This window comes from Pseudorasbora parva, chromosome 13 (genome assembly GCF_024679245.1).
Source record: "Pseudorasbora parva isolate DD20220531a chromosome 13, ASM2467924v1, whole genome shotgun sequence".
Taxonomy (NCBI): Eukaryota; Metazoa; Chordata; class Actinopteri; order Cypriniformes; family Gobionidae; genus Pseudorasbora; species Pseudorasbora parva.
The window spans coordinates 25942989-25969049 of record NC_090184.1 but is presented as its reverse complement, the minus strand read 5'-3'; the positions used below and the strand labels follow the sequence as shown (position 1 = coordinate 25969049).

The following is a 26061-nucleotide window of genomic DNA, read 5'->3' as shown; positions in this document are numbered from 1 at the left end:
CAGTTATATTTTCCATTGTTTTACAGCATGACTAAACTTCTTTTGAGAAGACATGACTTAGCAGCTATCTTCTCAGGTGCAGTGCAGACCATGACAGAGAACCCACAAAGATCCAACACAAAATCATTGTGTGGTTTCCTCCTTGCAATTCATTGAGGGATTTTTCCCAGATTGCATCAGGGACATATGTGAGCCACATTAAGAGTTCAAGCGGAAATGAGCTAATTGTAATTAATTATTTTTTTTTTTTTTATCCAATTGACTCATTAGTTAGTGTTAATGGATTTAGAGCTTTTAGTATCAACTGCCTAAAAAAAATATAAAAAAATAAAGATAAAGAAACAAAGATCTGGTTTGTTTGTGGGGACTCTACTACAACTGTATGTTATATCCCCTTACACTTACCCTATCACTAAACCTACCCATCACACAAAATTTCTCATTCTATATGATTGACAAGCTTGTTTTCTCATGAATTTAGTACCCATAAGTCAGTGTGCACCAAGTCCCCACCAGGACAGAAAAACATGCACACGCACACACACGCAAAATGCTGTAATATTAACATGAAGTATTACTGTATATGCAAAGCAGTTTATGTGCAATAGAGCCCTGTCAACTTTGAATAATATTCTTCTAACTAATTTCTGAGTCATGCGTCTGGCTGTAAAGGGTGTGTCTGGAGTTTCAGGAGTGTTCAGTAGGGCAGAGTGTGTTTCTGGGATCTTAGACTAGGCTTTGTTGCATTATTCTTTCCTCTATCAGACAAAGTAAGATTAAACATAAGTAATCATAGGGGTTTTGAGCTCAAATTTTAAATGCTACATTTCCTCATAATCTGCATCATAGCGCAATACTGCTTAGCACTGCAGGAAGTTGTAGAGTCTACCTGGGGTCAGAGAGTGAGATAACCCAAAGTCAAGGCCTGACCCTGAGGTTTTTAAAGTTCAAATGCATACATTGTAAAGAGGGAGGGATCTTCATTATTCAAGAGCTTAACAAGCCAATATGTCACCAATTGTGTCCAAAGTGGTCTTTATCCAAAGTCCAATCAAGTGTTTGTGAAGTCACTCATTACTGACCAAGATTCCAACAGCTTGTTTCTTTTTAGGTGAATATAAATTCATTAAGCATTGTATGTATGTATGTATTGGAATCTAATTTAAATTTACATTCTTCAGATTTTACAATTTTAACATGAACAAATACATTTAATGTGAAGCATAAGTTTTGTAGTTTATTTTAAAACTGTATAGTGCAAATGTATTTCAAAAGCATAAATCTAAAATTAAGTCCTACATATTTTGAGCATATGTGTTGATACAAAGGAGATTAAAATCTATATTTAGAAATTTTCTGAAGATAATGGTTTGTGGTGTTTGCGTCCAACAACTTTCTGATCTCGAAGTATCTTATTTCTCAATGTTAAGTGGTCTAAAATTTTTCCAGAGCTGTATATGTATGGACATTTTTTCAGCTATTTTATAATCTACCAGGTGAAGTTGGATCCATTCAAAGAGTTACAGTGCATCCAAAAAGTATTCACAGCGCTTTGCTTTTTCCACATTATGTTATGTTACAGCCTTATTCCAAAAATGGATTAAATTCATTATCTTTTTCCTCAACTCTACAAACAATACCCCATAATGACAACATGAAAGAAGTTTGACTGAAATCTTTGCAAATTTATTACAAATAAAAAAAATCACATGTACATACGTATTCAAAGCCTTTGCCATGACACTCAAAATTGAGCTCAGGTGCATCCTGTTTCCGCTGATCATCTTGAGATGTTTCTACAACTTGTTTGGAGTCCACCTGTGGTAAATTCAGTTGATTGGACATGATTTGGAAAGGAATACAGAGTGCATCTCAGAGCACAAACCAAGCCATGAAGTTCCTCCGAGACAGGATTGTTTCGAGACACAGACCTGGCTAAGGGTAGAGGAACATTTCTGCAGCATTGAAGGTCCCAGTGAGCACAGTGGCCTCATCATCTATAAATGAAAGAAGTTTGGAACCACCAGGACTATTCCTAGATCTGGTCTGCCTGGCCAAACTGAGTGATCGGGGGAGAAGGGCCTTAGTCAGGGAGGTGACCAAGATCTCAATGGTCGCTCTGACAGAGCTCCAGCATTTCTCTGTGGAGAAAGGAGAATCTTCCAGAAGAACAACCATCTCTGCAGCACTCTACCAATCAGGCCTGTATGGTAGAGTGTCCAGACGGAAGCCACTCTTCAGTAAAAGGCCACCTGAAGTTTGCCAAAAGGCCCATGAATACTCTCAGACCATGAGAAACAAAACAGGCACCTCTCATTACCTGGCCAATTCCATCCCTACAGTGAAGCATGGTGGTGGCAGCATCATGCTGTGGGGATGTTTTTCAGTGGCAGGAACTAGGAGACTAGTCAGGATCGAGTGAAAGATAAACGCAGCAATGTACAGAGACATCCTTGATGAAAACCTGCTCCAGAGTGCCTTGGACCTCAGACTGGGGTGAAGGTTCATCTTCCAACAGGACAACAACCCTAAGCACACAAACAAGATAACAAAGGAGGGGCTATAGGACAACTCTGTGAATGTCCATGAGTGGCCCAGCCAGAGCCCAGACTTGAACCCGATTGAACATCTTTGGAGAGAATTGAAAACAGCTGTACTCCGATGCTCCCCATCCAACCTGATGGTCCTGCAAAGAAGAATGGGAGAAAACTGCCAAGAATAGGTGTGCCAAGCTTGTAGCACACTCAAAAAGACTTGAGGCTGTATAATTGGTGCAAAAGGTACTCCAAAAAAGCATTGAGCAAAAGCTGTGAATACTTATGTACATGTGATTTTTTTTTCTTCTCAATAACTTTGCAAATATTTCAGACAAACTTCTTTCATGTTGTCATTATGGGGTATTGTTTGTATATTACAGGAAAGAAATAATGAATCGAATCCCTTTTGGAATAAGGCTGTAACATAACAAAATGTGGAAAAAGCAAAGCGCTGTGAATACTTTCCGGATGCACTGTATTCGACTCCTCACTTCAAAAACCTGCACAGTCTTATGTCCATAGTTACACACCACAGTTTATTAGTTAGACTTAGTGGTGGTTAGCAATAATAAGTTATACTTGCTAATAAAAAAAAACTTGAAGGCGATGCATTGGTCATTAAATGCACACAGCAACCTTCACCACTCATGTGTTAAGAGCTTTCGTCAGTTAAATTCTGACTTGCATCTTTTTTTCCTGCACTCTTGCTCTCTGCGTTTTTGCGTCCTCTTGTTCACATTATCTCTGCAGGAAGGAAGAGATCCAATATAGTGATGTGGGTTGAGTGCCACGGTCTGTTTGTGAGACAGTTAAGATTCCATCACGTGAGTTTAAGAGAGGTTATACGTACATGCACACGCAGCCAATATCAGTACCCTCTGTGACTGACTGTGGCCTATTTTGCGCCGCCTGCACTGATTGTCTATCTCATGTTTGGAGGTGAAGAGAGCAGATGCAACCTTTACGTTGGAGCCCCTCGCATACTCGGCAATGGAGAGATGGCAGATAGAAGTATGTGTTTGTAAAAAAGATACAGTGACATCATCAGTGCAAGGAACAGATCACTTCAAAAACCACTGCATAGTTTTGGGCTATTGCGACAACAGAGGCCTCAAGCAAAAAATAGATAAAAGTCTTAATGGTCTTACAAATGTTTTGAGATTTAGTCTCAAACTATTTAAAATCAAAATGTGATGGACTATTGCTTGAGGTAAATATCCATATAATTATTGCTCATATTTAGTCCTGATTGTGCATCAAACATGAATGATACCTCAAATAATGTTGCTTACTTAGAGGAAGTGCCATTAATTTAGTAAGCAATCAGATTTATGAAATTCACCTGGAGGATATAAAATGAGGTGACCCCCCCCCCCCCCCCAACTTACAGTACCATTTGTCTATAATGTTTTTTAAATGTTTTTTTTTTTTAAATAAGGCTCACCAATGCTGCATTTATTTGATCAAAAGAACAGTAAAAAAGTAATAGTGTGAAATATTATTAAAATTTAAAATGGTTTTCTATTTTAATATATTTTTAAATGTGATGTATTACTATGACAGCAAAGCTGAATTTTCGACGGTATTTACTCATTCATTTCTACTCCATGATTTCAGTGTCACATGATCCTTCAGAATTCATTCTAACATGCTGATTTGGTACTCAGGAAACATTTATTATTATCAATGTTGAAAACAGTTGTGCTGCTTAATGTGTTTGTGTAATATGTTTGTGTTTTTTTACACTGCGCTTAACCGAGGGTTGTCTTTCTAAACTCTGCTTTTAACCCTGGGTAAAGGAACATTTCACAATGTTACTTTAGAAGCGAGGCTAGTACCGCTTTTTATCCGGGTTTATGAAACGCCGCTTTGGCAGCGTTAACCGCACATTGTGGTGCTTAACTTGTACAGTATGAAACTATGCGGTGTTAGAATTTTAAATCTAGACACTTAGCAACAGATCACGTACATATTTGTGTGCTTTGTACAGTCAAATAAACACTGCACATTGTATATAAACAGTACATTCAGAGTTTAAAACAGGACATTTTATTAATGCTGACAAATTTGTGTTAAGAAGAGACTGTTTCATTCTTACCACTATATTGCCAAAAGTTTTGGGACGCCTGCCTTTACATGCACATGAACTTCAATGACTCCCCATTCTTAATCTGTATGAGCCACCCGTTGCAGCTATAACAGCTTCAACTCTTCAGTATTCCACAACGTTAGGAGTGTGTTTATAGGAATTTTTGACCATTCTTCTAGTGTAGCCTAACGTTGTCATACTCAGATTATAACCAGTATATGAGTCTGATACTGCCCCATTGAGGTGAAAATGCCTTCGCACTCAATTGGATAGACTACAACAAACCAGAGCAACGGAGTGAGTGACCTATATTGAGCAACGCATAGTTGTCAACAGAACTCAACTGCACGCACACTGGAAGAAGTAGAAGAAGAAAATGAGTGTAAACAATCTTTCGGTGTTGTAAAAAGAATTTAAGGATACACAGAGTGCTTTACCAGCATGATCATCATTTTTGAGAGAAATAGTAAATGTGAATGCATTTACAAACAAGTTCTTTGTTTAGTAAACTAATTCAACCCAAGCGCTCTTTGGTAATGTGAATGATTACATTCAGGGGCGTGGGACTGGGGGGATAAAGGGTACTGAGTAACCAGGGCCCGAGGCAGGGAAGTCCGTTTTCTATACATACACATACATGGTACGGGGGCCCAGCAAGATGGTTTGTACCCAGGGCCCAAAATTTGGTGCTACGCCACTGATTACATTACTGTTGATCATCTGTCCATCATCGTATAAAAGCCGCCCTGACAATTTGATTAGTGCGAGAAGCTCTGGTGTGAGTATAGTTGCTCCACAACGGATCAAGTCCAGACCGAACTTCCCAGCCTCAAATGTTTGGCAGGCATCCAGGCTACTAAAAGCGCATTTGTGAGGTCAGGCGCTGATGTTGGGTGAGAAGGCCTGGCTCGCAGTCTCCGCTTTAATTCATCCAAAAGGTGTTCTAATGGGGTAAGGTTAGGACTCTGTGCAGGCCAGTCAAGTTCCTCCACACCAAACTCACTCATCCATGATGACATGGACCTTGCTTGCGCAATCATGATGGAACAGAAAGGGCCCATCCCCAAACTGTTGCCACAAAGTTGGGAGCATAAAATTGTCCAAAATATCTTGGTTTCAAAATAAGAGTTCCTTTCATTGTAACTAAGGGGCCAATCTTCACACCATAATCCCCCCCTCACAAACTGTACTCTTGATACAGAGCAGTAGGACAAGTATCCTGGCAAACACCAAACCCAGACTTGTTCATCGGATTGCCTGACAGAGAAGCATGTTTCGTCACTCCAGAGACCACGTCTCCACTGTTCTAGAGTTATTGATCTAATCTGAAGGCCACACGAAGTTTGGATGTCTGTAGCTATTAACTCTGCAGAAAGTTGGCGACTTCTGCGCTGGTTGGCAACCTATCATAGTAGCATGTTTGAATTCACTGAGCTCCAGAGACCCATTCTTTCACAAATGTTTGCAGAAGCAGTCTGTATGGGTGCTTGATGTTATATGTCTGTGGCCATGGAAGTGATTGGAACAACTGAATTCAATGAATTGGAGGGGTGTCCCAATACTTTTGGCAATATAGTGTATATAGTCTGAAGTATCCATTCAGTATAAACTCAATAGTACAGTCGATAATACGAGGATGTACAATGATAGAACTTTAAAGTAAACAGGTCACATGCTGCATTCATCCAAACAATTACACTGATCCTGCAAATATGCAAATAAGAACGTTAACCCAGGGTTTAGGAAAGTACAATGTGAAAGGATTCAGTCTACTCAGGGATTAGAATGACCCAGGGTTAACTATTTCAAGTCAGAAAAGCACTACTATGTACTTATTATAGCAATTACAATAACTGGGTGATAACTTACCTATGGCTAGACCTAACCTTAACCCCTGTAGTTACCTAACATGACCAGGTACATTGTAATTACACATACTGTAGAATAATGTGCTTTTTTTTTCAAGAGAAAAGCATATATTTGAAATAGAAATCAGAAAAACTTAACACGGAGACATGTAGGTGGGATGTTTTGACTTAAGTTTTTTAACACCTTAGCAACCGCATAAAATGCCCTGGCAACCATCCACAGCACTCAGTAATCTTGGCTGTAAAATTTACGCTGATAAGCACCGCTCACATTTTCTTGAGAAAAACTGTGAAAATAGTTGAATTCTCTGTCGTTTCTGTATTTAGCAATGTGATTCTTTGAATAAAGAAAACACAACTATAACTGGTCATTTGTGTGCCAACGGTTATATTTCACACGCTCACACATTTGCATGCAGCAGTGACATTATTTTCCGGTTCATGATGGATCAATATTTATCAATCTCCAAGATAGTCTTCATACATCCAAACACGAACATGTACACAACATTTTTGATCAACAGCCCAGAGCCTCAATGGGATAATGGGATTTTTGTCCATAAAAGTAGAGTCAGTGGGATCCAATGGGATTTTGGACCCCATTGATTACCATTAACATTTTGTGTTCTACAGAAGAAAGTTTTGAACAATATGAGGATGAGCAGAATGTTTACTCGAAATAGCTCTAACCATAAACCAATGTACTCTAGGTGGTAGCATGCTGATTAAGATTAACAAACTCTACAAGTCTAACCAGTTTAGATATTAGCGTTCAGTACTAGTTTTATGGCATGTTAAAGAATCCAGTGGGTAATTTTGACACCTAAATGTGTGGCTAGTGATGGCCGTAGTGGCCTGATCACTGTTATGTTCTATTCTGTTGTTTTGCAACAACAGGAAGGCTGTCAATTACTCAACTGTGTCCTGCATGATACGAGCGGTACGACCCAACATCGTGGCGGTCGTCGTGAGCCACTGCGCAAGCGTCACAAGGGAGAATAGCAGAAGTGCAACAGTGTCGAAATCTGGGCCAGTGTCCTGCTGGGTCATGGCTCCACCTCTTACGGCCATTGTGGACGTCCGAGTTCCCGGCAGCCGCGCCGCAAGGACCCCCGGATGTTCACAGCCAGCGTCATCCATTCGAGACCAGGCAAAAGAGGAGAACGGTGACAGAGAGATCGAGAGAAACAGGGAAGTGGTGGATGAATGAAAGCTTTTGCCATTGGTACATCACAGCACTTTCAAACTGCTGAGCTCATCCCCACACTCAAACCTACATTTCTACTGCGTGTAGTAGACCACAATGACTCTATAGTCATCGTTATCCTTCTTTAGATGGTTAAATATAATTAAACTCTTAATAAGCCTTGTTCGGATGCAGGTTCGAGTAGGACCTAAAGCACATCTCAGTCCTGTTTTAACTCTTTACGTGTCCTTTTCTGTTGCTACTGCTTATTTTATGTAGTGTGAAAATAAAGGCAAAAAGCAAATATAACCACACACACAAAAAAAAACCTACCCAAAAAAAATTTATATTCTTGTATCTTGTCAACAGTGTGCACCTATAATAGAGTATATTCCTGTTGACCTGATGCCTTTTGACAATTTTTCAATAAAAAAATTATAATTTTTTAGTATCACTCATGCCATAAAGGTGACGTTGACCACTTGGGAAGGTGTCAGAAACTCATTGACTATTAATGTGTCTGCCAGGGATTGTTCACCTTTGATATGTTGGCCCTGTTAGTTGCAACAATGGTGTTGTTAATATTTAACCGTAGCATTTTATATTGGGACAGTATCAGCTGGCCTGTTCAAACTTTTTGCAATGAAGACCAGCTGAGAGAAATTCTTTTCTTTTAAAATGTGTTTTCAAGGAAAAGGCCATTTAAGGGAAGTGAGAGAAGAACCACATGCTACAAATATGCAAAATCTGTTTGATTTAGTTTAAAACATTTGATTTCGGTATGATTAAGATTTCAGTGCCAAACTGCAATTCTAAAGAAGCAGATAGTGACCAAGACACAATAGCTTAAGGCCATATGAGTTGTTTTTTTATTGTTTTCTAGGTAAGATGCACGAGTGCGTGGGATAAGGGCTCGACAATCCAGTGTAGGCTGGATCATATTAGTATCAGCAGGTCGGCTGGCAGCGTGACGCAGCAATTCATTTACTGACAGACGTTACACTACTGACGGTAAAATCCTGCCTGGAAGCGGGTGGGGCATTGCTCTCTAGTAAAAGGGGAAAAGAAACTTGTAATCCTGACAATGGAAACCCCTGTGTTTGCAATCAGTGGTGCTCAGGAGACTGGGACACAAACTTAATAAACAAAGCCAACTGGAACCGAAATATTACAATGATGTAATATTTTAAAATGCGTAATGTAATTCACAGGCACAAAGTATTATTATTTGCCATCTTCTGCTTAGTCTGGCATTAACAAAGCAAACATCTCAAGAAAAGTAAATAAAGTACAGAAAAATCTTGTTCAATAGATTCAAATAGTGTATGGCAAGTTTATGCTGGCTCTTGGACTCTTAAAAATATTAAAACTTTCAAATGTAGATGTACTCAGGCTGTGCTGGACTAAAACAATTGTATTAAATGAAAGTATCTAAGATAGCAGTACAATACATACGCAAGAACGCTTGCATGCGCAGATGGAGAAGGAAGTTGGAAGTGTTGTGCAACTCAGATCCTCCTGCACTATAGGACGACGTTGTGAAATGCACTGTTCAAAACAACACCCTTTTCCTCCTTTTAGAGATCAGTTTCTCACTGTTCTACAGGTTCCCTAAACATCAAACAAAATGTAAAACTAAAATTCTCAAGCAAACTGCGAGTGTGGTGCAATCAGCATGTTCGCAATTCAATACGAAAGACAACCACTTAATAGGCTATATATATATATATATATATATATATATATATATATATATATATATATATATATATATATAGGGGTTGGACAATGAAACTAAAACACTGGCCATTAGTGTTGTTGATTCACTAATTCTTCACTGATTATACATTCAATCAGTAAGAGAGTGTGAAGGTTTCCACAAAAACGATTCATCTGGAGCTCCACAGAGTCAATATTCATGGTCGGACGGCAAAGCTTTGATCAGTCATACCAATGGCAAATGTCAGTTTCATTGCCGCCAACAGTGCAAATCTTGGACTGTGGACAATGTGAAACATGTTTTGTTCGTTGATGAGTCCAACTTGTCTTTCTTGTCTTTCCCACATCCGTGAAGAAACCCCAAAAAGGCTTAACACCCGGACTGATGCATGGCTTTGCTGCAATATCATGGCATTCCCTTCTGTGTCTGATGGCTACGTCACTGCCAAAGACTACCGAAATATTCCGGAGGACCATGTGCACCTGATTTAAACGTCTAAAAAGGGTGTTGTGTCAGCATCATAATTCACCAATACACAAAGAGCAAGACTTGTGACAGAATGGTTTGATTCAAGTTGAAGATTTCACAAATGTTTTCCTCCACCACCATCTCGTAGTGACCTGGCCACTGTTCTGGAAGAGGAATGGATCAAAATCCTCTGCACTGTGATGAAATGTCTGATGCCATCGGCACAAAACGAGGCCCTACACCATACTAAATTTTACTGTCCAGCCCCTATATATGGTGGTGCACCTAATTTCATACACACATTGTTTTGAGCCTTTCTTTGAAATAGATGTTTGTGGTTTTAGTGATTTTCTATCAGCTCAGCTGCTGTGTATGTGGTGTAAGACCACAGTCCTTCTCACACACAAAATGAACCATCATACTTGAAGTTTAGATGCTGCTGATCACAAGTTCAGATTACCCACTGATACATTAATTTAGCCCCCCCCCCCACCTTCTATTGTCATGTTGATGAACTGTCCATTGTCTACCTATACTTACTCTCCTCCCTGACTGACAGGTCATTCAACCTGTCCATCAGGTTTCATTTCCTTCTGCAGGATTCAGACGGTCACGCCTCAACAGCTCATTTTCTGTTACCAATGAAGAAATCTCAACAATAATTTTCACATAAAAATATATTAAGCATACACACATTCATATATATATATATATATATACATATATGAATGTGTGTGATGTCAATTTTTAATTAATTGAATCTGGTCCACCTTTGCTAGATTTAAATTTACATTGATTTCTATATCATATATGATGAAATGAGTTGATATATGTTGATATAAAATGGTATAAAATTATATATATATATATATATATATATATATATATATATATATATATATATATATATATATATATATGTGTGTGTGTGTGTGTGTGTGTGTGTGTTTGTGTTATGTATCAATCATCCATGTATTTATTTATTACATAAGTAATGTGTAAATAATAAATAATTTGATTCAATTAAAAAAGCATTTTTGCCCTTAGGCCTGAGGTGTAGGCCTAACAAATGAGTTTGTATGTTGATTAAATCCATCTCGTATTGATCATTTCTCTTATCTAAATCTTCATTTTCATTCAAATCCATCCATATCTCTGCTTACTTGTCCACGGCAGCCTGCAATCCATGCCAATGTTTAATGTCTAGTTATCTCACCGTGACATGCATGCTTTCTGTTGAGTAAACTGAGTGTTTGTATGTGTTTGTGTGCTTTGAGGGTCTAGAAAGTTCAGCGCTTATCTAGCCTTGAACCAGTCTTTAACGGACCACTGAACTCTTTGGATTGTTGACCCTGCCTGTGTATTTTAGATAGCTGACCCTCTAAGTGACTCATGAACACAGATTTCAAAAGATCTCCAAATATCCAGTCACGAAACAGGAGGTTTCTATCAAATAACTGTAAATGATTATCGCGTCTTCATGTGCAGGCACATTTTAAATGTATATGTCCTTATAAAAAGAGACTATTAAAGGTAAAGTGAAACTACACACTGCATAGTGGAAACTAAATCTCAGCCGCTGTGGGTGGGTGGGTGCTAACATGTTTTTGACAGCAGTAATAAAATGCGTTTAGACACAGGATTCCAGTACAGTAAAAATCATTTAATTCAATAAAATAGTATATAACAGTAGACCAGTTGTACCTTTATCATCTTTTTAAGACTACTTCACTGCGTTTCCAATACTGTTACAATGAGTTGCATCATACCTCTGCAGTACAACTCTTCCCATGACAACCACTGCCCCAGATATGGCGAAAGGAATTTAAATAACAGAATATTAAACAGTAGATATCTCACTTTAAAACCCGTACAAAAATACTTTACAGACGAAATACATGACAGGGTTTCCAGATTACCAGAGTTATACCGAGCACCACGGTGGGATATTGCGCAATCCAGGCGCACAGTCCACTTTCATGTTTTTTCTCTCGGTTGTAAACGCATTGAACGAGCGCTCAAGTATCAATCGCAGAAAACTTTTGTTGTTAATTCTGCACTCTTTAAAGTCACTGACAGTCATTAAGCACCGCTTGAGTCCCGTCAGCACTGGCCGGTGGCGGAGAGCAGGTTCCGCAGCGTCGACAGCTCGCGCGACAGCTGCTCCACGCGCTTCTGTAACCGGTCGTTCTCGGCCGCGAGCTCGAGCACTTTGTGCTGCGTCTCCAGGTTGCGCATTTTGGCTTTGTCTCTGCTTTTGCGGACGGCGAGATTGTTCCTCTCGCGTCTCTGTCTGTACTCGTCGCTGTCCTTTTCCAGCCTCTTCTTCCCTTTGCCGCCAGAGGCCATTTTTCCGCCCGACTGAGGTGATCTTCCCTTACCTGGCGGCGCAGGTGTACCTGGCGGGCTCGAGCAGGAGGACGACGCGGTTGAAATGTTACCCAGGCTGCCGCTCGGAGCGTACTGCAGATACGAGCGCATGTCAAAGCCCCCGGAACCATCCATCGGCGGCTCTTCGTGTCGCCAGTTACTTTTGGCAAAACTGCCCAGAAAGTCTGGGCTGAACACGGCGTCTATGCGCGTCTCCTGTATCTCTGGATACGCCAGCTGGTTATTCGGGTCCCGCTCGGTCAGCGAGATGTAGTTCTTGTAGTTCTGTAACGCTGCTCTCTTGCTCTTGTTTTCCTCGGAGAGAAAGTCGCTGTAGATTCCCAGTGCGCGGTGCCGGGTCTCGTCTTGGCTGGCCAGGTGCTGGTACTGGGACGAAGAGTCCAAATAGATGCTGAAGTCTATCGCTTTCTCGTGCTCAGAAATATCATGAAGCTTCGTCATGGAGCCGTTAGTGGGCTGCTTGCATGTGCCGTCGCTGACCGGACTGCTGCTGGCGTTAGTGCTGTGATAAGCGAGGTAGTCCCCCTCGTAAAAACCGGCCACTTCCATGGATCTTAACACCCGCCGGATTGCGGCAGGACGGAGATCAGGGTTTCGCCGCCCCTGATAACTTCGCAAGTGTCACTCACCGACGGCTGCGAAGAACTCACGCAGAAATTCGAATGTCTTCCGAAAAGCAGAAATAACTAGATCACTTTTGTCTAGTTATGTGGGTGATAGATAGGTTGACTGCCCAGCGATCGCTGGAGAGCTCGAGTCAGTTCCCATGCCTCGGATTGGGGTGTTTATAGGGGTGTGAAGAGGGGGCGGTGATTCTCTATTTGGAATGTGACGCGTTATTCTGGTTTGACCGCAGACTCAAAACTGGGGTCTGTGAACACACGAGTGAATAACAATAAAAAAAAATAAACACGGCATAAACAGATACTTATGTGCTGAGTTTTGGCTTTTTAAAATAACACGTTTTACAGATACATTTTGATCTATATTAGAATGATTATCAGATTTAGATTTATTGCCAAGTAGGCTATGCGAACACACAAGGAATTTGTCCCGGTGAAGCTTATATAGCCTAAGCTTATATATATATATATATATATATATATATATATATATATATATATATATATATATATATATATATATATATATATATATATATATATATATATATTACTTGTAAATTGTAAATAAGTAGATGTAATGGGGTCTGGTTAACACCATTCTAGAAAAAGTGATATTTGAACTTGTAAATAAGGAATAATGTAGCCTATCTCTCTTTTTTTGCATTTATTGTATTAGTTAATTACTTATGTGCTAAAAGAACTCTACGAACAGCACTCCTAAGTAAACCCCAGGTTTCTCATTAGCAGTCACAACACTCTGCCATGTGGACCAGTTACCATTATTCTGCAATATTTAACCTCTTAAAAGAATGTCTTCTAGAGCAGTGTTTCTCAACGTCAGTCCTCAAGACCCACCCCCTAAAACGTGTTAGATGTCTCTCTATTCAATACATTGGAAGATGATGAGTAGAATCAGGTATTTGAATTGTTGAGATATCTAAAACGTTCATGGTGGCTTGGAGTCCCAAGGACTGGAGTTGAGAAACTAGCATCCTATTGCTGTTAAGGGTGTTTTATTATGGTTACCACATAATAAAAATATTAGGAGCATTTAAAAAAAAAGTATTAAAAAAATTTCTTAAGCAGGGTCATTAAGTGACATTCTAATAGGGTTGAAGATCACAACAAAATGACATTCTATATAGGGCTGTGCAGTGATACAGTGAGCACATCAAAACTGTTACTATCTTCATCGTTGTCTGACCAAGTTCTCACAGTAGTAGCCTAATTTCAATTTCAGGTTTCCAGGGGCAGCAGGCGTTGGCTGCTGCAATAAACGTGTTTATGTTTCTTCAGTGATGTGGTTAGTCTGCCATCTGGTGGTAAAGGATTGCACTACAAGGGCTGGTTCAATTATTTCATCATTGTCCTCTAGAAGCAGACTGCTTCACAATCTTTCACAATCTTTCGTTTTCTAATTCTGTGTCTGAACATTCCCCTGTGTGCCATATCATAGTGCAACGTGTTGCAAGAACTGACTCATTAAGCTGCCAACACTTAGTGAAATGATATAGGCCTACCTTTTCATGTCCATTTTATTTCCAATACTGTGTATTTATTATTTTGTTATTTAAAATATTATTCATGATATTATATTTTACACATTCCAATCTTTTTTATAGAGCATCAGTGACGCAGATCCTACATCAAGGATTAAAGGTCTTGATTTAAATAAACATTAAAGTCTACTCAGGTTGGGTTCATTTCATTGTAATAAATAATATGTTTAATTATAAACTAATATTTAGCCGTGTCCCTGCCATTTCCTTTTGTGTTCCACTGAAGGAAATGTGTAGTTCGTGTTGTTAGGAACAAAAAAGGCTGACTAAATGATAACCGAATTTATTATTTGTGTAAGGAATGTTTTCATTTTGTTTCGAGCGTGAAGTCCAACTCCCCCTTGAAAACTTTTTTTTTTTTTATCAACATAATGAAAATTAATATTTAGACAATGCACTAAAAATACCAGGATCCATACCGCACATTAAAATAATTAAAATGATTCACCGTCAGTATAGCCTCTTTTCTGATTGGTTGCATCCGGGTGGGGTCAGGACATTTTTGCTTTCTAATAGGTCGTCGTGTTAGTTTTGAGAACGTAGCCTAATTGCTGATTGGCCGAATGCTGCAGCGGGACGCACGCAATTGGTGGAGGGAGGAGACGCGGAACAGGACGGACAGAGGCGTGGAGTTGAGGATGCGGAATTAACGCATCCGCTGCGCCCGAGCCGGATTGAATATGGCGAGCACCGAAAGCAAAAGTGGGTCTTCGGAAAACTTTCACACACCCGGCCCAAGTGGATCGGATCAGCCAGGTGCGAGATGGGGTCCACAGCATGCCGGTGCTCGAGAGCTCGCGGAGTTATACTCGCCAGGTGAGAATTTAAACCTCGTTTTACATTTCCCGTCGGCGCCGGTGTCTGCCTGCCTCTGCCCACACCAGGGATTGAACGGACTGACAGCCAAGAGTTTCTCATAGGCAGCCTCGGACAGCCACGAAGCTGTAGCATTCGCCTCGTAGTCTAGAATAGTCGGTTTTGAAAGGGCATTTAGCAGAGCGCGTTTATATTCGGTCGGTGGGCTCTACGGGGGTAAACACGACGCAGCATAATAGTATGGCATATACAACGACGGATTAATGAGTGATGTTTATGTGGCAGGGAGTTTAAATGAGAGCAACAACGCCCTATGTGATGTCAGTCATCAGATGAGTCGAACACAATTGTCAGTGTTAAATTTAACCAAATGGGTTATTAATTATGGTCCCAAGGGATGTAATTCTGGAGATCTCTTTGGTTTCATGTTTATCACAATTCCTCAGCATGTACTCAGTCATTTTTCCTAGTTTAAATAGTTATAAATATAAAATATAAACGGCACTTTTGAGGAATAACATTAAAATGACTTACAAACTAATACAAATGCTGTTTTTTCCCTAAATGGAGCGGGTCGACCCTTCATGGTTGCCGCTAATATTGACATCACATGACTAGTAGTTGCTAAGCAACGGTCATCTTTACTACCTAAAACAATTTATGTAATTTAACACATGATGCAGATAGTGTTTACTGTGATTTACAAAGCATAAACATAAAAGCTAATGTGAATTAAAAAAGTAACTCTAATATAATGCCAAACACAATAACATAACTTGTATGACAACAGAGCCAATTTCTAAATTGCTGGCAAAAAAGGACTATACACCTTATTCAAAGCAGCGACATTACTGGTATGAAAGCAGTAAACAGCTGTTTAAAGCTCCTAGATCACTTATAATTTTCCACAGCTCATAATTGTGCTGTGTTTTGTCAGCAGAACAATCCAAAAACAACCCAGTACAACCCACTGAAGAGATGATGGTGCCACTGTGAATAAGGTCTATTCAATAGTAATTTTCTATAAAGCACAGCTCTCACAGAAGTGACTGTCAAACCAAGTTGCATTCTGTTGGTAAATCCTGAATTTGCATGATCAACTTAAAGGGTTAGTTTACCCCACCCCCCCCCAAAAAAAATCTGTCATTTACTCACCCTCATGTCGTTCCAAACCCATAAAACCTTTGTTCATCTTCAAAACACAAATTAAGATATTTTTGATGATATCCAAGAGTTCTCTGATCCTTTCATAGACAGCTATTTAGTTACCACTTTCAAGGCCCAGAAAGGCAGTAAAAACAGTTAAAATTGTCCGTGTGACTCCACTGGTTCAACCTTAATTTTATGATGCGACGAGACTTTTTGTGCACAAAAAACAAACATAACGACTTTATTCAACAATTTCTTTTCTTCCGTGTCAGTCTTTTATTCAGTTTACGTTGGCCAGCTCCTGTGTCAGCGTCATGGTGCTCAAGTTGACCATGTCGGCCAATGGTAAGCCGGCGTTCTGGCGTAGCTCTGACGTAACTCTGAAGCACTGTATTTACTATGTCGACAACGTAGGAGACTGACACATGCATGAAGAAATTGTTGAATAAAGTAATTATTTTTGTTTGTTTTTTGCACTCAAAAAGTATTCTCAATGCTTAAAACTAAGGTTGAACCAACTGGAGTCACATGGACTATTTTAACAATGTCTTTACTCCCTTTCTAGACCTTAAAACCGGTAATTAAATAGCTGTCTATGGAGGGGTCAGAGAGCTCTTGGATATCATCAAAAATATCATAATTTGTGTTCTGAGGACTAATGGTTTTGGAACGACATGAGGGTGAGTAAATATTGGCTGGATGTATCCCGCAAATATTCACAGAACAATGTTAAATGTGACCACACCGTAACAGCAGTTACACAAAAAGATAAACAAACATCTTTAACATGAAGCAACAGCAGTTAGTAAAGAAGCTCCATGCATTCAAGCCAAAAAGTATCAGTACAAAGTCCAAAACCACTAGTACTACTGAATATCAAAAAAGAGGCATCTCAACGTAAACAAAAACCTACTGAGTGCAGCTTTAAGGACAGTTTCGGGTTGACTCTTGGCTGATCACTCTATTAAAGATGAATTGCCACAAAATAGTAATTTATAGCATTAGCACAACAAGGTCACACAAAACCACAAGCCCAAGATAGTTGATTAGATGGGTGCAGTAAATCTGAATAATGGATCTCCATCAGTACCAGCAGGGAACAGTGTGAATGAGACATGTTGTATATAAACACAAGAACAGAAGAGAAGTGGAAACAAAACGGCACAGTAAGTACTTAGCAGACCAGGTGTGAGGGTGTGTTAGGTGTGAAAGGTATGTGTTTGTTGAAGTTGATGTGGGTGGGGTGCTGCGGTTCAATGTCAAATCGAGCAGGACCGATGTGGGTTTCTGGGTAGAATGAGATTTAGTGCTTCTCTAACTTCACATCAATGTCCTCTGACAGCATTGTCCTGTTGACAGTCACTTTGGTGATTCAAGGAGTGTTGAGGTTCTCAGTATTTCTGTATCAGATTAACTCAGGATGAATCAGTCATCCTGGAACAAACATAGCAGTATTTCTAGATCCTGTCAACTGTGATGTGAATAATGTTCTCTGGTCACATATTTTCTGCAAAGTGGTTCTGCACTGAATTCAGGGCAAAGGTGACATTGCCCTCGGCACACAATCGTAGCTGTGCAAAGAAACAATGCGACTTTGTTGTGAGCATTGCTTTAGTAAATGCTCACAGCCATAACCATCTGTCTCGATCTGTTATAAACATCAATTCAAATATTCGTTCTCAACAGTTTCTATGATAATGATGCTGTATTTTTGGAATATTAGTGACCAGTATTGTAGGTAGTTACTTTGCTGTATTGTTGATTTGATTTTACTTTTATGTACAGCAAACACATTGGTACTTCAGTGAAGTTACATTCCTGAGACACTGTAGAATCTTATTTAAACTTATAAATCTCTATATATGTATGAATTAACATTTTTTTACCTTCCATAACTTTACAAACAGATTCCAACATTGCCATTTTGGTGGGTGAATGGCAGGTGAATTAAGATAATTTTCATTTTAAAATGTGCATTATTTGTATTATTTTTTTATTTTTGGCAGCAAAGTTCGTTGTTTTCCTCCCATATTTTGTTACAAAAAGTGCATGTCATTGTGTTACAGTATAATATTTGAAATGAACCAGTTCATCACAAGGACACTATTATTTCTCATATTTTGTTTCATGTTTCTACATAAAATATTAATGTGTCACCAAATTCTGTAGCCGTTGAAAATGTCAAGTATGCTAGATGACTTTTTCAGTATTAGCTGATTAAAGTGTCTTTGATTTGAATTGTATTCATTACATCAGTTAGATCGACTTCTTCCAGAAGATCGTTCTTACAGTCTCTTTTTAAATAATGCATTATGTTGCAGTTATGTCACCAAAGCCTTTTTTTACTCAAATGTGGTGCTTTGCTGTTATTTTTGGACCTTGCTGACTAAAGACTGCTGTTTAAAAGATCTCAACTCTGTCGCTTTCTCCCAGGAAAAAGATGTCAGGAATGGATCAGTGTGCTTCTTTGCTTTACCCTCATGGCCTTCAACTTCTGTTACCTGGTAACATACTTCCACCTGGGACACAGCTGGTACATCCTCCTGGGCATCGGTTGGTACAACAAACAAACCCACACACAGGCATCAATGTTTAATAAAGTAGTGGTAGACACAACAAAGAAGTTGCAAAGTACAACTCTGAAATTCCCAGTATTTAAGAATGCTAGTAGTTCTGGGAACAGAAAGCCATTTTGGTTAATAATAGGATTTAAAGATTGATTTTATGCTGAGATTCTGCTGTATTTTTGTGTATGAAGTGGCAGGGATCCTGACAGCAGACTTTGCTTCTGGTCTGGTCCACTGGGGTGCTGACACATGGGGTTCAGTGGATCTGCCCATCGTTGGGAAGGTAAAAACACATTTTTCCTGATATTAAAGGGATAGTTCGCCCAAAAAATGAAAATCTGTCATCATTTACTCACCCTCCAAGTTGTTCCAAACCTGTATGAGTTTAATTCATCTGCTGAACACAAAAGAAGATATTTTGAATGTTTGTAACCAAGCCGATAGAGCAACCATTGGTAGGGAAAAAATACTATGGTAGTAAATGGTTGCTCTATCTGCTTTGTTAAAAAAATGCAAATTAAAAAAAAAATTCAGCAGAACAAAAAAACTCATACAGGTTTTGAACAACTTGAGGGTGAGTACATGATGACAGAATTTTCATTTTTGGGTGAACTATCCCTTTTAGTGCTATTTAAGGTAATACATATAATAAAATGTTTTGAGAACAAATAGATATTAAAGGGATAGTTCACTTTAAAATACAAATTCTGTCATCCTTTACTCACCCTCAAGTTGTTTTAAACCTGTATGAATTTTTTTCTTCAGCTGAACACTGGGGAGATATTTTGAAGAATGTCAGTAACCAAACAGGAGCCATTGACTTCCATAGTATTTTTTTTTCCTACTATGGAAGTCAATGGCTCCAGTTAACTGTTTGGTTACTGACATTCTTCAAAATATCTTCCCTTGTGTTCAGCTAAAGGTTTGAAACAACTTGAGGGTGAGTAAAGGATGACAGAATTTTTATTTTAAAGTGAACTATCCCTTTAAATCACTTGATCTCACAAGTAGATTTTTAGGGCATCTTTTAAGCCCAATTCAGACAGACACCAACCAATGGTGACAGTCACCAAATTACAGTATGTCACCTCTCAGACATTCATTCTATAAACAGATTCAACATGTTCATTTGGCAAAAACGATCGCCGACCAATGGCAAGAGACAATTTAACACACTGATCAGAACCTGATGAATGTGTCTGCTGGTCGGTACTGTGTGAATTGGCCTTTAAATGTCTTGAACCCCTTTAAAGATCTTTAATCTCAGGAAAATATTCTCAACTACTTAATTGCTCTAGCTTAATTACTTATTCTAAAATTTTTTTTTCCTTTGTTTGTCCATTCCCAGGCCTTCATTCGTCCATTTCGAGAGCATCACATTGATCCAACAGCTATAACGCGCCATGATTTCATTGAGACAAACGGTGATAACTGTATGTTGACCATCATTCCTCTCGCTAACATGGCCGCAAACTTCTTGATGCTCTCACCAGGTATGAAATTTTTTGGTCTAACACAGAGACAAATATCGAACCACATTTATTTCTGACTCATATTGTCCTGTTCTCTCTTCAGCGGAGATCTATCGAAACTACCCATGGTACTGTTACGTCTATGCTTTAGCCATTTTTGTTACACTGACCAATCAGATTCACAAATGGTCGCACACATATTTTGGGCTCCCACGCTGGGTGACGTTTCTTCAGGACTGTTACATAATTTTACCACGGAAACACCACAGAGTTCACCATGTTTCACCTCATGAAACCTACTTCTGCATTACCACAGGTACACTCGCACACATTACAGGTTTGAATAGAAAGTTCAAGAGAACAGCATTTATTTGAAATAGAAATGTTTTGTAATGTGTATTCATCCATTCAAAAAGATGTCTGCAATGCAATGCATGCATACAAGTATAACAAAGGCATATGATGCAACTAATATGCAGATAAAAAATAAAATCAGAAATAGGACCATTATGGCTTGTTTTCACCGAACGGTGCGGTACGGTTCAGTATGTAAACCCTGATCCGCCGTTTTCACCGCCAACAATACCCTTATGATAGGCGTGATGTACTGATCAACATCATTCAGGCACGAAGAAGAACGTGAGTCATGCGACACAGTAAACAACATTGGAGGATATACCGCCACTGTTTCTGACCTGTAAGGTTGCCAAAATAATAATCATACTCTGTTTGTTAATAGGCCAGAGGAGAACTGGCACCCTGACGGAGCCTGGTTTCTCCCAAGGTTAATTTTTCTCCATCATGCCCTGGTGGAGTTTTGGTTCCTTGCCACTGTCGCCTTTGGCTTGGCTTGTTCAGTTGGAGACACTAAAATTTCAATCTAAGTTTTCAACTAAATATCCGAATAAAATGAATTACTAAATGAACTGTATCAACTTTATTATTACTTATGCTGCCCACATTATCGCTATATGATAAATTGAAATGAGCTGATGACATCACCGTACAGAATGACTGTACAGCCGAATCAAATTTTGTTGCAATATTTTTCCTGTTTAACACTGTGAAGCTGCTTTGAAACAATCGTCATTGTAAAAGCACTATGAATAAAGTTGACTTGACATACAGCAGATTTTGTCCTTGCTTCGCGACATGGCGACGTGGCTGTTGTCACAAGAAGACACGCTTTGTTTGAGCTAAGGCCACAGGCTGCAAGGGAAAACACAGCCGAAAAAGCATGCGCGACTAGCGATTCTCTGTCAACCAATCAACGTTCTGCAGTGAGTCTAGCTCCACCCTTTAGTACCGGACTACTGTGCTAGGTACCCTAGTGATTGGTACGGTTCGGAATTAGGTTACCATTCACAACTTCTGACAGTGGAAAATGCAAAAATTGCGTACCTTACTGAACTGTGCCGCTCGGTGGAAACGAGCCATTACATGAGTGTGATACTACCTAAAGATATTTATCAATAAATAAATGATTTTGGACACATGTATTCAAGGTGTTAGGAAAATGTTATTTTTCACTTGAAAGTTACATAACTAAAAGCCATTAAATGTAAACTTTTTTTGAAAATGGTGTTAAAGATTTTCCTAAACCACATGAAAGACTAGTTTTGTTTATCATTGACAGTGAATTATGTGTAAAGTTACATCAGTTAGTTATAGAGTCACATGTCATTGACCTAAATGTGTTTGTACGCGCAGGCTGGTTAAACTATCCTCTAGAGAAACTGGGATTCTGGAGAAACCTGGAAGATCTGATACAGAGCCTGACAGGAGAGAAACCCAGATCAGATGACCTCAGATGGGCCCAGAAAACCAAGTAATCTTCCTCTGCCACCGACCCACCTCCCCTACCTCAGACCTGCTTGGAGGAGAACAGTCTTTTTCTCCGTCTACTTGTCCTCCCTCAGGCAGAACGAGGAATGGCAAGATATCAAAACCTAAATTAGAAAGCCATCAATTCTTAGCAAAAGTTGAGAAAAAAATAGGGTTGACAGCAATTGAAAGCAATATCCCACCCCGCTCACTCTAAAGACCCAAACATCCAAAACTTGAGACTTCTGTGAAATGTTTAAAACTATTCAAAGTGCAAAAAAAAAGCGAATTTAAAATGTTAATACTTGAACAAAGTGGGCTCTTTTCTGGACACCCTCTCATCTTTCAGCTGCTCAAAAGCACTTTGTTTCTGAGTTTGTATCTGAGGGACTGGCTTCTGCACTCTTGGGTTTGGCCTTAGGGACTGATATTTCTGGCTTGGGGTTAAAGTGCAGTAAACTCAAGGCATTTTGGCTCTTTCACCACAGAGGGCTGAAAACCTGTGTCTTCATCTGTTGCTTGTGTCTGAACGGACGGAGCAGCATCATATGCAGTCTTACTTCAGTACGCCTTAAAAGACGAATCGCAAGAAACTTGCTTTGCTTGGCCTCATCCTAGTCCTTACATTCATCTTTCCCTTATTAACACTTTCTGTTGAAGCACATTTGCAAATTCAGCGGTTCTGGAAGCAGTGAGCTCTTGACCAAGAGGAGTATATTAGAAGCATTTCCACATTGGTCAATATTTAGGTTAATAATATGTGAATAAGCAATGGTCTCGTGTATCCATTTTTATTCTGTATTAACTTCATCTTAGGGTAGGTTGGTGCAAGCTTGCTCAGCTGACACAAAACTTAAACTTACACTCCATTGCTTGGGTTTTAGGTTTGTATACATTGTTACTTGACAGTTTAATGTTCAACTCAACACTAGCATGTTAAATTACATTTCTTATTTATTAATAATATGAAATGTTAAAGGTGGTTACAGCATGATGAAAAGGACAGAATCAACATCTAGCTGTCCAGTGACTTGCAACTACTACTAACTGCTTATTTAATGAGCGTTATATACATTTTCTGCTATAAAGCTGCAATGACAATGGACTAGAAAAAGATTTATTTACTTGACTTTATATTTAAATAGAGTAGTCATATTTTTAATTATTAGAAATATTAAAATTAATCATTCACTAATGAAAAAAAAACTTGCTTTGCTTTAAAAAAATGAGCGTCGCTATTTAAGCCATGTAGTTTAGATGAAACTGAAGAAGTAATGAAAAATGTAATATTTTATATCACATCTTGCATAACTTTTTGTTGTTGTTGTGCCATTTTTGGGGGTATTAGTTTATTTATTTTTCTAATGGAATATTAACTGTTACACCCTGTTTGCAAAAATGATAAATATTTCTGATCTTCACCCCTTCAAAACTAAAAAGGTCAACCTAAATGAGTTCTAGCTTAGAAGTTTTATGCTTTTCATGCCAAAATTTTGTTACTGTCAGCAGGAATGTGGCAGTTGTTGTGTTTCATAGGTCAGTATGGTGATAGTACATGTTTAAGATAGGTCAGCTTTCTAGAAGTTCAGAGAACAAATTCATTTGTCCAATATGTAAAACTGTTACAAAGGAGTCAGCCAGAACTGTAAAAAAACAAAAACATATATGAGGTGTTTTGAGCTGATTCATAATGTGTCATGTGTTGTGTTACATCTTATTTTCCTCCTTTTTTATGAGTCCAGGAAGATTTGTTAGTGGAATATTGTAGTATTTTTGACAGTCAACCAATATCTTATATATTTCTATGCTGATACGAGATGCCAAACTTATTTTTGCTCAGTTAATAGATTTGTTGTGGTGTGTTTGGTCGGTGTTTATTTGAAGAGGACACTCCAGTGGCGATGTTCACTGTACAGGGAACTGAAGCTTAAACCAATTATTTTGATTTCGTAAAATGTTACATTTATCCTTTATCATTGGATTTCACTTAATTTTGTATTTTTGTTTTCCAATGAGTTTTTATTATGACATACAGCCTACATTCATACCATATAATGTATCTCAACCTTTTTTTTTATTATTGTAATGTACTGATCATGAAGGATTTCACCAGCTGTGACATTTCTGAGCTTATTTCCTATTCATTTCAAATGGTGGAAGGGGTGAGGTGGAGCAGCCCGTGATCGTGATGTGTTGATGCATTGAAGACTTCTGTGCTTTTGTCTGGGCAAGCTTAGTGTTCTGCAGGTATAAACCGATAGAAATGTAGGAAATTGCTTAAGAAATGTTACTAGATTGGTATGCAATGCGTAAAGAAGATTGCTATAGTGCTAATATAGCGATTGTATTATCAAACATGCAAGAGTGTTAAAGACTATTTCTCTTTTGAGGCTCCTTGCTTTCCATGCACAAGTATGTGGCTGTGAGGAGATTAAACTAATCACATTGTACTTGCTTAAAAACACTGTATTTTTCTTAAGATAACAAAAACGACCCCTTATTCACTGGGGTCATTTGATTGATGACCTTTGGCATTCACACTTGTTACTGAATGTTTACTCTTACTGATTTATTGGAAGAAGCCTTTTAAAACGCTATCTCGGCCGACTTTGCAATTCACCTCAGTCTCACATTCAGTACGTTTTTGTAGGACGGCTACTTGTTGAAAACTGAAAATAACGCCTTAATGCCTTTTTGTTGTTTCTTGTTTTGAAAACTTATGTCATTAAGTTCATATTTATAAAGAAATTAATAAAGAACTGGAAAGATCTGTGGCCTGATTTGTGTGTGTTTTTATTTCTATTATGTTAGGTCATTGAAGATGTTTATTATTGAGTGCAGTACAAAGTTGAGGTTCAGGGGTTTAACGAACATTAACTCAATCCTAGCCACACACATTTTGGGTAATAATCATCCCAAGTTGACTTTTTAGAATGATGCCATTTATTTAGAAAACTGAACATGTGAGGCATTCCTTTTTGTTCTTTTTCTTTCACCTTTCACCTTCATTCCAAAGTTCAATCACACCTCTCTCTCTCTCTCTCTCTCTCTCTCTCTCTCTCTCTCTCTCTCTCTCTCTCTCTCTCTCTCTCTCTCTCTCTCTCTCTCTCTCTCTCTCTCACTCTCACACTGCACGCGTAAGCAGGGCGTAAGCAGCGCGTATTTTTTTCGGCGCTCATGTTAACAGATGAGTGCATTCACACCGGCAGCAGAGGCGGCGCAGCGGCGCGTAGCAGGAGCAGAGCAGAAGCGTCAGTGCCGCGATCGTTTCGGCGCCAGGTCTATTTTTGACGCGCTGCTCACGATGAATTAAAGCCACAGTTCATTGTTCTGATCAAAATTAACCTGGTTAACATGAAAAATAACACATTTAACCATGAAACAATTTAGTGAAGTGTTCCGTGTGTTTCTCAGTCACCATGACATCCGGCGCTGTGGAAGAAAAAAAAGTTCTACACAAAAAACGAAGTCACTGCCATAAGTTTTTGCCTGAACTACAAAACTAATTTTAAATAATGTATGCCAGTTTAGCTTAAATTAAATATGAATTAAATTATGTATATATTATAACTATATGCTGGCATAACAGAAACGATAAACAAAAAGCAAGTGGTGTCACAGGCAGTGTTCTTCAGTGTGCACCTGTCCTGGAAAGACAGGAATGGATGACACTCTCATCGTGGAGGTTTAGAAGCACACAGTTCTCTGTGATCCACACAGTTTGCTTTATAAAGACTTGCAAGTGAAGGAAAAAGCATGGGAGGAAGTTGGTGAGCGTGAGCGGCTCTT

The 26061-nt window shown here is 38.9% G+C and overlaps 2 protein-coding genes across 2 annotated transcripts; one reads left to right on the top strand and one right to left on the bottom strand.

Annotated features, from left to right (window-relative positions):
- Positions 1 to 11510: 11510 nt before the first annotated feature.
- On the bottom strand, positions 11511 to 13033 carry cebpb (CCAAT enhancer binding protein beta). The gene has a single exon (XM_067413629.1). It carries the CDS (start codon positions 12806 to 12808, stop codon positions 11972 to 11974), a length of 837 nt encoding a protein of 278 aa, XP_067269730.1. The 5' UTR covers positions 12809 to 13033; the 3' UTR covers positions 11511 to 11971.
- Positions 13034 to 15061: 2028 nt separating this feature from the next.
- On the top strand, positions 15062 to 25040 carry peds1 (plasmanylethanolamine desaturase 1). Its single transcript, XM_067413627.1, has 6 exons — positions 15062 to 15260; positions 18843 to 18962; positions 19168 to 19259; positions 20325 to 20469; positions 20552 to 20764; positions 22159 to 25040. Exons 1-6 carry the CDS (start codon positions 15125 to 15127, stop codon positions 22278 to 22280), a joined length of 828 nt encoding a protein of 275 aa, XP_067269728.1. The 5' UTR covers positions 15062 to 15124; the 3' UTR covers positions 22281 to 25040.
- The last annotated feature ends 1021 nt before the right edge of the window (positions 25041 to 26061 follow it).